This window comes from Myripristis murdjan, chromosome 18, assembly GCF_902150065.1.
Source record: "Myripristis murdjan chromosome 18, fMyrMur1.1, whole genome shotgun sequence".
Lineage (NCBI taxonomy): Eukaryota > Metazoa > Chordata > Actinopteri > Holocentriformes > Holocentridae > Myripristis > Myripristis murdjan.
In genome coordinates, this window is record NC_043997.1 from 14,390,826 (window position 1) to 14,406,759 (window position 15,934).

Here is a 15,934-nt window from a genome sequence, read left to right on the forward strand (position 1 = left end):
GAGGCCTCGGAGGGATTGCAGAAAACGCTGCGCTATTCACACGCTGCCATTGGGTGAGGATAGCAGGGGCAAAAACACACAATACAGGTGACAGACCGGGTGAAGACGCAGAATCCCTGGAGCAGTGGGATCTAGCAACAACGTGGCACCAGAGCAGGAGGCTTAAAGTGGCAACAGAGAGGCTTCTTGAGTCCTGTGTGTGGCGTTCAAAAGGATTGTTGGCTTTTCTACTCTAAAGCATAGATGTTACGAGCCTGAGAGGAAATAGTTATTCATTGTGGGACAAATGAACCACAGAAAAAGTCACGTGAGGTACATTTTCGCACATCAGGACTGAGTGTTTACACAAAAGTGAGATTCCTTTGCTTCAAATGACTCTCAACAGACCAATGAAAGAAAAAATGTACACATTTCTACAAATGAAATGAACACAGTGGGCTAATACAAGCGTACACACATATTTGCACAGCCCTCATAAGATACGCTCAGACCATGAATGCAAAAATCGGCTCGCTCTATGATTAGAATATAAGGACATGAGGCAGAGGACAAGAAGCTAGACTATGAGGCATAATGAAAATAAAATGTTAAAATGAATTTTTCATGGAGGAACCTGTGTGACAATTGCCTACGTGTGCATTTTCCGTCTGGTATACATTATTCAGAGGGAATGACTTGAGACCGAGAGTTTATTCTTACATTTCACTCGAGAAAAGGCGGCATTTGATGAAATCTATGAATAAAATAATGATATGAGTTTTGTGTGTAAGTGGCAGGTGGTTTATGGAGGAGTCTTTTAAATAGGTTTCATGTTGAAATCCGCATTGGGGCTTGATTTGCTGTATGTGCTTCTGGGACCCTGTGTTAAATCTTGCAGAAATGCTCTATAAACAGGATGCAGAAGGAAATCTGTCGAATGGAATATAAAAATCACTATTTATTGTGCATATTTGCCTGAAAGCTGAAACTAGTATATTAAATAAACCAACAGAGGATTATTAAAATACAGATAAATATAGATAAAGAGCTCTCAGCAATTTAAATAAAAAAATCCTATCCTGATGAGTAATAAATCTGAAAACAATACTTTTTCCCTGGAAGGTAATCATTTTTAATGAAACAACAACTGGTGTTTATCGTTTTTTGCTTCATACCATTTCCATCATGGCACCTGAGCTTTTCTTTCAGTTGCTAATTTAAAGGGGGGAAAAAAGTTGTTTTTTAATTTTTCATAATTTAATTTCACAGATGAGCCCAAAGAATCTGTTTTGTTTTCTGACATTTTGATTATTTTATTGTTGATTATTTTAATGGTTTCATTTCATCCTGTATTTTGTTTTACCCCACCTGTAATTATCTGATTGGATGAGTTAATTTTCAAGTTAAATTGCTAGAAACAGTTTAAAATGGCCCATTTGAACACACACATGCACAAGGGCCCGTTAAATCCTTTCTGAAACATTCATCATCTTTTTTTGTCCCTCTGACTCAGCTTTCACACAGCATTTCTGTCTCAAACCTAGGAAAGGCAGCTTTAATTTTTTTCCCCCAGAAGCTCGGTTAAGTTGGAAGGTTTTGTAAGTTATATTGTCGATCTCACTGATGACTTTGTCATGTAATTTACATATCATTTCTCATTTCAGGAAACCTGATGTTGCTTTTCTTCCCTAGATGCCTTGTTCTTGTACAAGAGGTAAAACACAAAACAGTCCTATTCTCTTCAAAGCTAAGGCAAAATCAGTAATGGAGCCGTAAGTTCATCCTGGATAAATGTTAGACAGTACATCATCAGATCCTTTTAATTCAAATGTTTTAACACTTTGGAAAAGAACAAAAGTTTTTCAGTAAAAACTTGTATTGTTCATCATCTGTTCAGGGACATAATCTTGGAGCAGAACTTGAACAGAAAAGCCGTAATAATATTGCTTTTCCGAATGGAACCAATCCAAAACGATTTCATTTTCAAGCCATGCTTCACACTGACTTTGGAAATGATTTGGAAGTGAATATATGCTGGTTTTTCAGTTTACTGGGAACTTGTCAGTGGCAGATAATATGTGAGGTTGAAGGATATAAGTAATACTAAATATGGAATTAAACACTGTTTGCATTAAACCACACTTAGTGGATCTACAATACCTGAAAAAATGTTTTTTTTTTTTCTTCAACATCTGTTGAGAGGATAATAAACACATTTTGCCTAAGCAGATTTACCATAATTCACCTTGGATGTAAACAAAACACTGAAGCGTTTTCAGGGCAGCTGGAGTAACACAGCACAGAGAAGGCAATGTGGACTATTACTGGAAACTTTTGAGGTTTGACAGAAGGACATATTTTTATAACATTCCAGGCTTTGAAAGAGCGGCATATTGTAGTGCTTGGGTCAGCGCCACGTCCAGCTGAGGTCTGCATGACCTCCAGCATATCCTGCACCTGTTCTCCACATCCCCTCGTGCACCAGCATCTTTTTATATATCCAAATCCGAAAGTAGTCTTCAGGCCATTATCCTCCCTCATGGAAACAGGTCATCCTGCCTTGGTCTGAATTACTTGTTCTTTCTCTGTCACTCCAGGCATCTTCCCATTACTCAACCCTGTAATTTTTTTTCTTTATCGCTCCAACTGACCATTTCTGTGAGTGCTTTACTTTCCTGCTGCCTCTCTTCCTTTTAGTCTTTCTTGGCACTGCGGCCAGTCCTGCTCAGCACTGAGTTCAGTTCATTCAGCAGGTTCGGCGGCATCATGCCCTCCCCGCCCAGAACAGGCCTCCTGCTGGGGCTCTTGGAGACACTCGGAGGGGGAATGGGCAAAGTTGTACGGTCTGGCTGTCTGGATGGGGACGGGGACGGGCAGCGCTGCGACTGGCAAACACCGACAGAGGATCTTCTGTTCGCGGCCCCTGGGACGCCGAGGAGGTCGCTGTGCCTGAGGCAGTTGGCCACCGTGTTGGTCTTGTGTTGGAGACTGGCATCTTTGACGATCCTTGGGTTAACATCGCCAAGAGAAAACTTCCTATCTGTCAGCTGTGGGGAAAAAATGACAGATTGAGATGAACTGTTGTGCCTCGACTACAATTAACCTGACGGTAATCTCGTCCGCGGGGGTCCAATGTTACCAAATATTTTTAACGGTAAGACTTGCTCTTGCACTTCAGATTTACATAGTAATTTACATTAGGGATGCACGAATGCTGATCCAGACACAATTCACTGATGTTACGGATCAGCATACCGATACACAGCAGATGGAGATACACATTGCCGCCTGTAGTATTCCTACAATATTTCTACAGTTAATCTACCGCTACTGCCTCTACAACAGTCTCTTAGCCAGCCTGGCTGTAGCTAGTGAACACAGAGCTTTTCTTCTTCTTTTCGCAGAATCTTCCCAGATGCATTGTGCTGATTACAGTATAGCCTCACAGTGGCGTGTGCCGGTATTGCAGCCAAATTAGAAAATTCTCTTACACTGGTCATTACTGTGAACGAAATCTACTTACTAGTAGTTGATTATTTATTGCTTTGCACTTGATTTGTTCAGGTTGTTCAAAACATTAAAGGAGGTGCCACAGCAGTTTTTGCACTCCTGCTTGTATGCGAAGTCTACTTAACCTACAGTTCAAATAAATTGCTTTGGAATACATTTAAATTTGATGCATTTTTGTATATTTTTGCTCTTTTAATTGGAAAATTTGTGTGGTTTACTAGAGCCTCATGTAACCTTGCACATGATACTAACAACAGCAAGAAGAAGAAGAAAACTCAAGAAAAAAAAAACTCATATCGGATCAGTCTTTGGTATTGGCTGATAAAAAAGTGTAAAAGTGGATTGGTGCATCCCTAATTTTTATGTGGGAAAAATTAACGATTTCTTTACAGTAACAGATTTCAGTGTCTTTAAAGGTGCACTATGCAAGATTTAGGGTTGACCAAGGTGAGGACCATTTAGATTGTGAAAATGCGAAATTTATCAGTAAATCTGGCTGTTGGTGAGAACGATGTAGGCTCAACTGTAAAATTTCATTTCATTGTAAAATTTCATTCCATGTTGTCTTTCAGTTGAGTCCAATGGGTCCTCACTTCAACTGACCCTCAGCAATTTTGCAAAGTGAACCTTTAATTCCTAACAACCATGAAATGAAACCAAACCCCCGTTTTCAAAAAAGAACGCATCAAAAATGACATTTTAAACTTAAAACATGTTGACAAATGGGAACCACTGACGGAAGTATTTGAAATGCTTGTGTGAAAATAACGTTTGCACTGATATCTCACCTGCCTGATGGGATTGCGGTTGGGCTGTGGAATCCTCTGGCCTTCAGTCACAGCTCCCCCTCTGGAGGATTTGTGAACTGCAGTTTCATTTGAGTTACTACTCTTCAAACAGAAGTCAGAACCGTACTGAAGACACACAGCCAACAACAGAAATTAGTAATGCGGCAATGCAAAACTTGTTGTGAGGGGAACTCAGGGTGATTAACTGATTGATTGAATGATTGATTTGTTCATTGATTGGTTGATTCTGTCTTTAAAAAGACTGGTTTGGTACAGGTACCGGTGATGTTATTTGGTGTTGGTCACTGGTGTTATGTTAGCTGCTGCTTTTAATGTTGTTTCTCCGTTTTCATCATTGCTATAAGTTCTGGAGAAACTTCTGTTAACCTTAAGGAAAAATAAAACTGGCATCTGACATCTGCCGTTCTTGTCTCTGTGTATGTGTAGGAGCAAATTGCTGTTTTTTTGGCCAGACTACAAGCAGCCATCTTTGAAAATGAAGGAAAGTCACTGGGTGGCGACCTTCTGTTCCATGACACCAGTCTGACCATGTTCTGATCTCTGGCTAAACTTTCTCTTTAACAATGTGTCCTGCTTTATCCTGATGGCCCTCAGAGCTGGCTACTGTCTCTCTTTAACAAATCCTCATTTCATCATTGGCAGGACCTGTCCTTGGACCTTTCACACCCTCCTACAACCCTCCACCTCTCACCACTAACACCACCACCCATTCCACCTCCCTTGAAAATAAAGTCCTCTATAGCCAGTTGCTATGGAAACTCTGTGTCTGAGCGCAATGCTCGCTAACAGGTAAGAGAAAGAAAATCAAGAACACTGAAGTGCTTTCTGTCTAGCTTCTCTCTTTCTTTCTCTCTCATCTGCTCTCTCTCTCTCTCACTTTGTCTGCCCTTCCCACAAGTCCTGTGTCCTTCCCACAAGCCCTGTGTTGGAAGCCGGCAATCCTAATACTTAGCGGCTTTGGAGGTGGGAGCCTAATATTTTTAGCCGGCTATAGTCTGCTATAGATTTAGTTGTTGCAGAGTTTCTCCGAAAGGGTAGAAAAAAGTCACAGAGCCTGCTGTAATAAACACCTTGAAACACTTGGAGAAAGAACACAAACAAACAAAAATTGGATTCTCCTTCAGATCAATCCTTCTTTAAGAGTATCTCCCATTTTTACTTGCTTTAACCTAAAGTAATGCACTAAAAGGTTTTTACAGTAAGCACCTGCGATAAACAGCACTGCGCTGGATATGAGTTCCCATAAGGGAAGTCGAGCCGAGGGCTAATGCAAATGAAATGTGCTGAGCATACAGATACAGCAGTGGAACGCCTACGTTTCTGTGAAATCTTGATCTCGGCTTAGTTAAGCGAGCGCTACAGTAACATCTCTGGTGGTGCCAGTGGGGATTCGGGATGATTGTGATATGCAGTCATTTACTTGGAAATTACGAGAAAACAGAAAACATGCATGGGCACATTATTTAATGTACTGAGAAACAAGATGCTCTTTCACTTAGAAGACAGAGAATGTGAGATGTATACTTTATATAAGACAGTAAGACAGAGAAATAATAAGAAAATCTGAACACGTGGCTGAAAATCTGAAAATCTGTGGCTGGTCTCCCTGTTGTTTGCTTTTCTGTGCATTATTTATGTCATATGTGCTGTGTCAGCGACTGACAGCAACAACACTTAGCTGTATCTGGGGGCTAAGTACCACAATGTGATTGTTACAGTCGCCTTGACCTTATTCTCACAGCTTTTCCACATAAAATGATTTATGTTATTGCTGAGTGACCTCGAAAACTTCACAGTACTTTCCCTGTTTATGTATTTCATCTGCCTTACAGTACAATGGAAATGGATGATTGGGGAAATTAAAGATTGATCTTTCCTCCTTTGTTCTGGGGTGCAGTTTGTAAAATATGTAATTTAGTATTTTCCATCCAAATAAGGAACATAAAAGGAGCTGGTGTCCACGATGTGAATTATTGTTACTGATATTTGGGTTTGGAGGTCATGGAGAGGATACACATACCTCTCTTGCATTCCCACTACACACTACCATGATTACCTTCAAAAGCTTGGTCGCAATTTGCCAGATGTGTTTTTTTCTGAGAACATTTCTCATTTTTATTCCAGCAGTCGTGCTGTACATCGTCTTACCGAAGCCCACTCACCTTCATCCTGATGATGTCAGTCACCCAGCTGACCTGAGCTTCCTTCTCCTCACAACAGAAATGCCTGGGGATAGAAAACACAGCCCAATCAATCACATATTTTCACTCGCATATTATTTCCACTCAGATTTAACCTGGTGACTGTTCGGATTTTGTGATTAAATGGGACCGGCTGCAGTTTCTTTAGATGGGATGGAAGTGCAAAATAGGCGGGCTGGACACCATTCGCCGGTGATTATATGAGTCCGCATGATTAAAGCATCTTTTGCATTGATCAGAAACGAGGCTGATGGTTGTCACGTTATGCGCTGTCTGCTAATGCGGTCATGTGCTGCATGTGGTAGAGCTCTCCCAAAGGACTGAAAGCGATTTCCATCAACCCTGGTCACCTGGCAATCATGACTACTCTTCTCTCAGGTGACAATGAATTTTGAACGCGCCAGCCCAATAAATTGTAAAATTCAAATAGTCACATTTTTAAAAACAAAATATGAGTGACAAGTGGGCCCAGAAAAACACAGCACTCATTATCTCAATTCAATTCTGTCTTTGAGGGAATTCATTCCCCCATACTGTACAGTGGGAAATACAGGGATCATACGTTTAAGAATATTAGCATTCTGTTCACAAGGATCTAATTTAAAAATACTCCATAATTAGACTTCCTTTCCTACCAACAATTGTTTAAGTGTAGGTGTCAATTTGTCTCAATAGAATTGGGTATCTCATCTTGGAACGCAAGTCTTCATTTATGACAGGAGGCCGTGGGTGGTAACAAGACTGATTGTCAACTAAGAACAGAGATGAACTAAAACAAAGAAAAAACAATAGATATTTTTTGCTCTGAACAGTCAACCAGAGCAGCCTCTCCAATATCCTTCATACACTTTAATGGTGCCAAGGCTCTCATTACAAGCCCATTTAAATCATTGCAGGGTGCTTTAACTTCAGCCTTTAACTCTTCAAATATCTGTGCAACCAAAAGACACAAGGGATGAAGCATTACTGCAAAGACTGTGCACAGTAACAAGTCAGCTTATTTATTTTTGAGTCTTTCAAGCTTTATTTTCTTCAAACAAGTACAAAAATCTGCCAGTGGAATGAGATAATGCCACTTGTTTCCAATGCTAATCAACCTGTTTCCAGAATTTTCTTGAATCAAGTGTCATTTTCTTGATCCTAATGGACTGATCTGGCTTATTTTGTCTTGTTTCAACATACTAACACGTGCTGAAATTGCACTGGAAACAAGTGGGATTATCTCATCCCACTGGGAAATTTTTTCACGTGTTTTGAGAGCAAGATTTTAAGACTGAATACGAGACTAAATGACTTACAGCATGGAGTTTTTTTTGCAGCTTTGTTTAAGTATTTAAGTGGAAGGTATGAAAGGCGAGGTCATCGTGACAGAATTGGAAAACCTCTGAAAAGCACTCACCATTGCTGTTTTTCTGTGAAGACTGTGAAGCCCCAGCTGTTAAAAAGTGAGGGACAGAGGTCATTAAATTTTCTACAAAGAGGCACGGCACACACACTTAAAAACACTTTACAACTCATATTAAAATAGGGCAAATAAAGTTCCTTTGTCAAATGCCTTTCTTATTTTCTTGTGAACATAAACAAGTGAACGTGAGGAAACTTCTTATTCCCTTCATTCCTCCACCTGTAAAGTGTCCTATATTTTTTCATTAAAGAAGGATAAAAAAACAGGTGTTTTTTTTAATTTTTTCAGAAAGAACACGTGGGATTTAAAAGTAGGAAACTTTAGAAACAGCAAAAGAAAAACTTTGAGAAGTTCTGTGGAAGATAGCAGCGGGTCAAAACCTTTGTCATCAAAATGCAAAACATCTACTACAAATGCAAGGCTCTAAACAGTGGAATGCATTAAGTTAATCAGTACTTTTCCGGCCCACATGTTTATGCATGGGCAGACCTCAATATGCTTTGGGCCAAGGTGTACAATACGCTGGGTACTGCTGTTCACCTAAACCTCAAAGTCTGTGAAACAAGAGATACTGAATCACCAGCATCTAATCTGGCAAGTGGAGGAATCTGTTATTCTACCATTAATAGACTATGCTCTATGTAAATGATCTTGTACGCATACAGGTAATTGCATGTAGCTACTATCTAGGTTCTATAGGGACCCTCTTCCTACACTCCATCCCAAGATGGAGAGGTGCTGCTTTGTGTTTGTGTATGCGTGAGGGCATGTATACGTGTGTGTTTGTTAACCTGCACAAAGGCAGTATAGGGTGAAAAGACCACCTTCCTGGAGAATACACCTTCCCTGAAACCCTTGCACAGCTGCAGATGAACAGGAGCAGAGAAGTGGGGGAAGAACAAAGAGAAAGAGGGGGCAGAGATGGAGAGCCGGCAGCCTGGAGCACCACTCCTGTGAGTTCAGGCAGCCCATCTGAGCTGGCAGTAGGCCGCTCACAGATAGACCTCTGCCTAATGAGGTACTGAAGCACTGCCCCTCCTAACCCTCTCACTAGGACTCTCTTCACTCTCCCTTTATTTCTTTATTCACACTATAACATCTCCCGCAGCCCACTCGGTATATCTGTGCTACCACTTTGTATCACTCCCTCTCTTTCCCTCCCTTCATCTCCCACTCCCTCATGCCGTTGTTCTCCCCCGAAGGACTGGGTATATGCAGACAATCGGTCGCTCGACTCATTTTTCACGCTTCCCCCAGACTCTAATTCCGACATGGGGAAAATTATGAGGAATGATAATTGGGTAATGTGAAATGCGAGGTTTGGCTTCTTGAAATTTCATACTCTTTGTTTGACCAACAAGAAATACAGTGGGTTTGGCGTGAGTCATAAATTACAATAATAGAAGATCATTAAAATAAAATGAAGTGGCGGCAACGTTTCCTATCCGCACAAGCAGGGCTTGATAATTTGTATTTGTTAAAATGCAATTACATTTAATCAATTTCATTACAGTGAAAAATAAGAGAGGGTCAGGAATGGTTTGGATATACCCCAGTGTTGCAGAACTTCAAGGGAAGACAAAGGGCGGTATATCTTTGGGGACAAACAGCATGCACACAAACACACACACACACATGCGCTCAACAGAAGCTTAATCAAAGACAGACAAATAATGCTAAATAATCATTAATTTATCATAATAACACAGAGATATTAATTCCACTCTCATCTATGTGAAACCAGACTTAGAGCAGTAATTAATGGCGAGAGAGTCGGGAGTTTTGTAAATCATGCAGTTTACCTGGTCGGGGGTTTGAGCTTCTTCTTCAGACCCAGGTAGCACTTCACAGACTTGAGCAGAACCTCTCTCTCTGCTTTAGCACTCTAAAAAAAAAAAAAAAAAAGAAAAAAAAAAGAAAAAATTGAAAAAACACCACAAGATCAGTTTCAATTGGGTAACAGGAAATGAGCGTGGGACTATTTCCAGAGGATCAGAATAGGGACCAAGTGTGGGCACATGTGGCAAATTATTCAAGTGCAAAAAGTGTTCAATGCAAGGCACAAAGGAATGAAGTCTGCACACTGGCCCGAGGAAGAGCTTACAGATCGAAATGTGGCCTCCAAAAACAGAGAATAAAACATCCCTGAAAAATAACAATCAATAAGCAGGGACAGTTTGTTTTTAAAACCGATAGAAAAATTGGCTTTCCTTTAAAATCGACAGAAACCAATATACTGAAGCTGCTGATAGCTGCTATTTTGTACCAATATTCAATAGATAAATAGATAGATAGATAGATGTACATTATTGATACCAAATTGGCAAATTATCATGTTACAAAAGCAAGTTATCCAGACTTTGCACAGGAACAATCGTAGACTACACAAAATATACCTATCAACACTAGAAGAAAGAAATATATATCTTCAGAACACAACAAATAAATAAAGTAGCTCAATACAAAGATTGTGAAGTGCCTTTAAATTTGAAAATTACAATGAACAAACAAAAATACAACTATTCATAGAGTAAATCTCCTCTCACTGAAAGAATATTGGAAATGAAAATGGAAAAAAAAGGGATGATAGATGGCCCAAAGTATTCAAAATAATTTCAAAAAAAGCTAAACAATATTGTCTGTCATATCACAACAAGCAGCCATGGACATGCTAATATCTGATATCTAAAAAAAATGAAGATATGGATGGATATCAGTAAACCAATACATTGGTATGATCACATGAACATGCACATCTTTCACTTTGAATGCTTCAAGCGAAAAAAAAAAAAAAAAAAAGGACAAACTTCTGAGATGATGCTTGTCTCTGACCCCAACAAATCACACAACCTTAACCTGTCTCATCCACTGTAATTTAACTCTAAATCCAGAACTGGCAAGAAACGTTGAGGCCAAAGAATATCAATTAAATTTTAGTGGCAACACTAATTTCCATTCTTTGCGCACTAATTAGCCACATTTTTGAGCAACCTGATATTACAGTAATTAAGCCGAAGGGATGCTTTCATTCAAAGCATCCTACCTCTTGTGCCCACCTCCACCCCCCCATCCTCCGCTCCCCCTCTCCCACCCCTCTCTACAGCCAGAATTACTCCACCGCCATCAATTATTAACACTTCTTCACACTTCTTTACGAATCCCATGTTTCAGCCTGAGAGATGTGCGGGGAAGAAAGGCCCTCCAGGGAACGCAGGCCTGCTGGCCCTCTCTGAAGTGCACGCGGTATTCTTCTATTCTTATTTTATTTTATTATTTTTTTTAAAGCGAGCTGGAAGTCCACTACATGAGTATCTTTTTTTTATTCTCTTAATTCAGAGAGTTGGAAACCTGAGAGGGAGACAGAGCCGGGGAAAATGTAGGAAAGAGAGTCTGAGCAGGGTTCGATCCATCAGCCAGAAACAGAATATCGGCTGTACAGGGTGAAATCTTCAGTGCTGCACCATCGCTGGATACGTACACTGCATCTTAAAGCGCAGGGCCCGTTCTGTTATTCCTGAGCAGTTGAAGCCTCTCGAATTCTCCGGCGACACAAGTTACAGTGCTTTCCGCTCTCCAGCTACCGTCTGTTTGTGCCCTGAAAACCTAAGGTGACGAGTGTTTACAGAAGATGATTAAGCCCCAAATAAAAGTGTACTTACTTTGATATCTCTGTAGAGTAGCAGCTTCTCTGCGCGCAGCACAACATATTTGTCCTGGAATTTGTGTCCCGAAAGCAGTTTGGAGGATCCATCTCTGAACTTCAAATACTCTGCTTTCATGAACTGCTTTAGGTCTGTTATAAAACACAGCACAATCAATACAATTAGAATATCCTCTATCACCTCAAAACAGGGGAATGAACAGAAGGTGCACTTGTGTGTATAATCCTGGGTGGATATGAGTCTATTAATGATAAAAATGGAAAAATACATGAGTGCTTTGTTGTTGCTGTTGTTGTTTTTGTTGTTTTTAAAAAAAATCATTCTTAGAAATGTTGTTAGATATGAAAAACAGCATGGACAAGACTGCCTGTTGGTAATATTATTGCAGTGGAAGCCTTTAAGAACCACAGCAACCAGTCACCAAGTGGCAGACCGCACAAAGTTACAAAGTGGGGTCACTGAGTGCTAAGGCGCATAGTGTGTAAAAATGGCCAAAGCTCTGCTGACTCAATAACTGCGGAGCTCCAAACCTCCTTTGGCTTTAACATCAACACACTGTGCGCCAGGAGCTTCATGGCATGGGTTTCCATGGCTGAGCAGCTGCACGCACGCCTTATATTAGCAAGCACAATGCCAAGCATCAGATGAAGCGATGTAAAGCACGCCACCACTGGACTCTGGAGCGGTGGAAACGTGTTCTGTGGAGTGACCAATCACACTCCTCTATCTGGCGGTCTGATGGACGAGTCTGGGTTTGGTGAACGCCAGGAGAATGTTCCCTGCCTGACTGCACTGTGCCAACAGCTTGTTTTTCTGGACTCGGCCTCGGCCCCTTAGTTCCAGTGAAGGGAAATCTTAAAGCCTCAGCTGACCAAGAAGACATTTTGGACGAATCTCTGCTTCCAACTTTGTGGGAACAGTTTAGGGAAGGCCCTTTGCACCTCCAGCATGACTGTGCCCCAGAGCAGAAAGCAGCTCCATAAAGGCATGGTTGGCTGAGTTTGGTGTGGAAGAACTTGACTGGCCCGCTACAGAGCCCTGACCTCAACCCCATCCAGCACCTTTGGGATGAACCAGAAAGGAGACTGAGAGCTAGGCTCTCTCGTCCAACATCAGTGTCTGAACTCACAAATGCTCTCCTGAATGAATGGGCAAAAACTCCCACAGACTCACTCCAAAACCTTGCAGAAAGCCTTCCCAGCAGAGTGGAAGCTGTTCTAGCTGCAAAGGGTGACCAACTCCATATTAATGCCTATGGATTTAGAATGGGATATCAGAAAAGCTCCTGTAGGTGTAATGAATAGGTTGTCCAATGCTTTTGTCCATACAGTGTAACTGTGATAGATGGAAGGATAAATGTATTCAGCAGTTACAGTTCCACTATCTAACTTCTCCTGAAAGTATTCTTGTTAAAAAAAAAAAAAATCCCAAGAACGCAGACAAGAATGATAAAGGATTAGCTAAGGTTTTGATTTTGAGGTGAAGGATCATTTTAATGGCACTGGTAGTGGTGCAATACCTTGACTATCAGCCACAGCTTTAGCTCCTGCAAATTTCTTTATGACGAGGAAGGGAGAGCGGGGATCGTCCAGAGTGCTCCATTCCAGTACCTGCTCAAGAATATTCTCCCTGTGGTGCAAGGGCCGCTCTGTTGGAAAGAGACAGAGAGAGAATGAACAGCAGATAGAGAGAAAGAAAAAAAGACATAACCCCCTCCCCCACCAACCCTATTCTCTCATGTGACCAGGAAAAAAAAAAAATCTTCAAATCATACATGTATTATATCAGCCGAAAATGCCATCAGGAAATCATATCATAAAATCCACAACCAGTGTTAGATTAACCAAATTATGTTGTTGTTCTCACACACTTTCATCATAGAGAAGCTCAAATTATCCCCAGAAAATCAGAACATGATTAGAAAAACACACTCATGTGCAAAATAGACCTATTATCTCATCCTAATTGGTGAACAGGGTACATGCTATCAGCAAAAAAAATCATTTGTATACCACCATCCCCCTCCTCACTCTGATGCCTCCATCTCCACACTCCCTAGTTTTTCATAACTGAGGGAAACAAAAAGAGTCACAATGGCATAACTTATTCATAACAGTGGGCTTATCTTTCCTCTGGAATCTCTGCAGACCCAGGCCATGGAATTAGTTCCTCATTTCCCAACAAATATTAGCTCCCCTTTTCTGCCTATTGTCCTCGATAACAGTGTTTATCTATAGTTATCCTCCAAAATGGCTAATTAACGCTCTTTCCCTCCTTTCTCTATAGTTTTATGAGCAAAACCTGTCACGCTACCGCCTTCAAAATAGCTTGACTGTTTACTCTGCCGCAAACATATTGTCTTGGCACGGAAAATATGCTGAACCGTCAGCAAATATATTCAGTATTCAACACACCTTCATTTTTAGAAGAGGACGGCCTGTCCTCTGTAACTTTGTGAGGAGGAAAATAAACAGAAGAGTGTGGTGTAAACTCTCAGTGAACTGATGAGAAGTGCATGGGGACCGCCAGCTAAGCAACTTCACGACAAGGCTAAACTTTGACTTCCCTTGCTCGCCGCTTCCCATGAAATGATCAAATGAGGCTGCGCCAGGCAGAGGTGCCGTCGATGCATAATTAACACAAAATGAGGTGGGTCAGCTCCCTAGGTTGATCATGCAAGGAGATGAAGGTAATTTATGACATATGATGATGAAGATGATTAATTAATGTACATATCATCAAACAGACGATGCCTGGCTAATTTCTCAGTATGCTTCCACGTTAACGGACACTGGTTCATTACAGAGATAGCATAATCTTCTAATCATGAGGTCCTTGGATGAGTGGAAGTGTGGTTTCTGCATATGCCCTGAATGAGAATAACCCTTTTCAACGGTGATGTGAAGCATCAATCACTAATTGGATATAGATGACAGGAGAAAGTTTAGAGCAAAGACTTTGACAAGAGCGAGCTGTGGGACTCGCGGGGGATTTGCGGTCTTGAAAGCAGGGCTGCCTTTATTTTAACTTCGTAAATAAAGGTCATTAAAACTCAAACATGACACTGCACTTTAGTGAGTGCAGCAGCAGCATGTTGTGCTAGCTATGCATAAGTTCAGTCATAACTTAGTTTGACCGCGAGGGTCAGAGATATCTTAGTATAAACAGGTTGCACCATCCGATTCATATACAACTTCAAAATTTTAAAAAACTGATTGACCATGTCCACACTAAGCCGGGTGAATTTTAGAAAAGCTGCATTGGTGTACCATCCACACCTCAAAGGCCTTTTCAGACTTTTCTAGAAGTCTGCCCCAAAATGCTTCATGTCCCCTATAGAACATGTGCAGTTCTACATTCATGGCCGGTGCAAGTCTTTATAGTAAACTAACACAGAATCCTACCCATAGGAACCAAGCCACTAGACATACTGAGGTGAAAATGGTATTGAACATCTTGTCTCAGTGTGGGTAAGTCAGAAGTTTTTTTTTTTTTTTTCCCAAAACATTGGAGTATTCCTTTAAATAGGTCTATGAGGGAACACCTTATTAACAAAATGAACAACTGCAAGAAAATGCTCTTTGACTGAGAACACATGCATACCTAGTTCTCCATTCTCAATTACTTCAAACGTGGTCCAAAGGTCATCAGTGTTGACGGCGATGTTCCTCATACTCAGTGCACTTTCTGCCAGCTCGGTGGGCCGCATGCTGGGAGAGAGCTAATGCCAGAAAACAAAACAAATAAATACATAACTAGGCAAAAAAAAAAGGAACAAATCGATGGAGAAACAATCAAACAAATTAAGCACATATATTCAAGCTCAGGTCTTAAACTCTGGAGAGTGGATCAATACCACTGTCTTTGCCCGTCTCTGTCTTTGAGGACGCTTGCAATTTTAAGAACTTCGAACATTTATTGTAATGTCTGATTAACAGCCGGTGTACACAGAGCATTGATTCAGTGCCTGAAGCATCATCAAATTTGTACCTGAATGGGACTGAGGAAAGCAAATGTGCCGCTTTGCTTCAGCACGAGAGAGAGAGAGAGCAGAGTATTAATGTCAAACTGTGTTGCTGAACAGCCCTCTTTAACCCCCTCCCAATTCTACCGCTGCTGCCGACCTGCGAAAGAAGTCCATAACCTACAGCTGCCTGCACGCCTTGTAAAATGCAATTACTCACACAATTAAATCAGACATTTCTTTGATTAGCTCGCTTTTGATTTATTTCAGTGGCGGTAATCCCATCAGGTTTAACCACCGATGTCTCGGCCCTATTCTATCAACCTCTCCACCTCTCATTCCACATACCCTCATCTCTCGCTCTTTCTCCTGCTACTCCCCTAACTGCCTTCATCCCACATCCT

The 15,934-nt window shown here is 41.0% G+C and overlaps 1 protein-coding gene across 4 annotated transcripts in view; it reads right to left on the minus strand.

The window, feature by feature from the left end:
- Positions 1–15,934, minus strand: part of arap2 (ArfGAP with RhoGAP domain, ankyrin repeat and PH domain 2) — a 161,286-nt gene that overhangs the window by 20,111 nt on the left and 125,241 nt on the right. For 3 of the 4 annotated variants that reach the window (XM_030076539.1, XM_030076540.1, XM_030076541.1), the window contains 8 exons: positions 15,170–15,287; positions 13,086–13,214; positions 11,564–11,697; positions 9,707–9,789; positions 7,899–7,934; positions 6,461–6,524; positions 4,278–4,403; positions 920–3,026 (listed from right to left, as the gene is read on the minus strand). In XM_030076539.1, the coding sequence (XP_029932399.1) occupies positions 2,673–3,026; positions 4,278–4,403; positions 6,461–6,524; positions 7,899–7,934; positions 9,707–9,789; positions 11,564–11,697; positions 13,086–13,214; positions 15,170–15,287 (1,044 nt within the window). In that variant the 3' untranslated portion in view covers positions 920–2,672. Of the gene's footprint in view, positions 1–919; positions 3,027–4,277; positions 4,404–6,460; positions 6,525–7,898; positions 7,935–9,706; positions 9,790–11,563; positions 11,698–13,085; positions 13,215–15,169; positions 15,288–15,934 lie in introns of those variants that run through there. The other variant, XM_030076542.1, reaches the window with a different exon arrangement.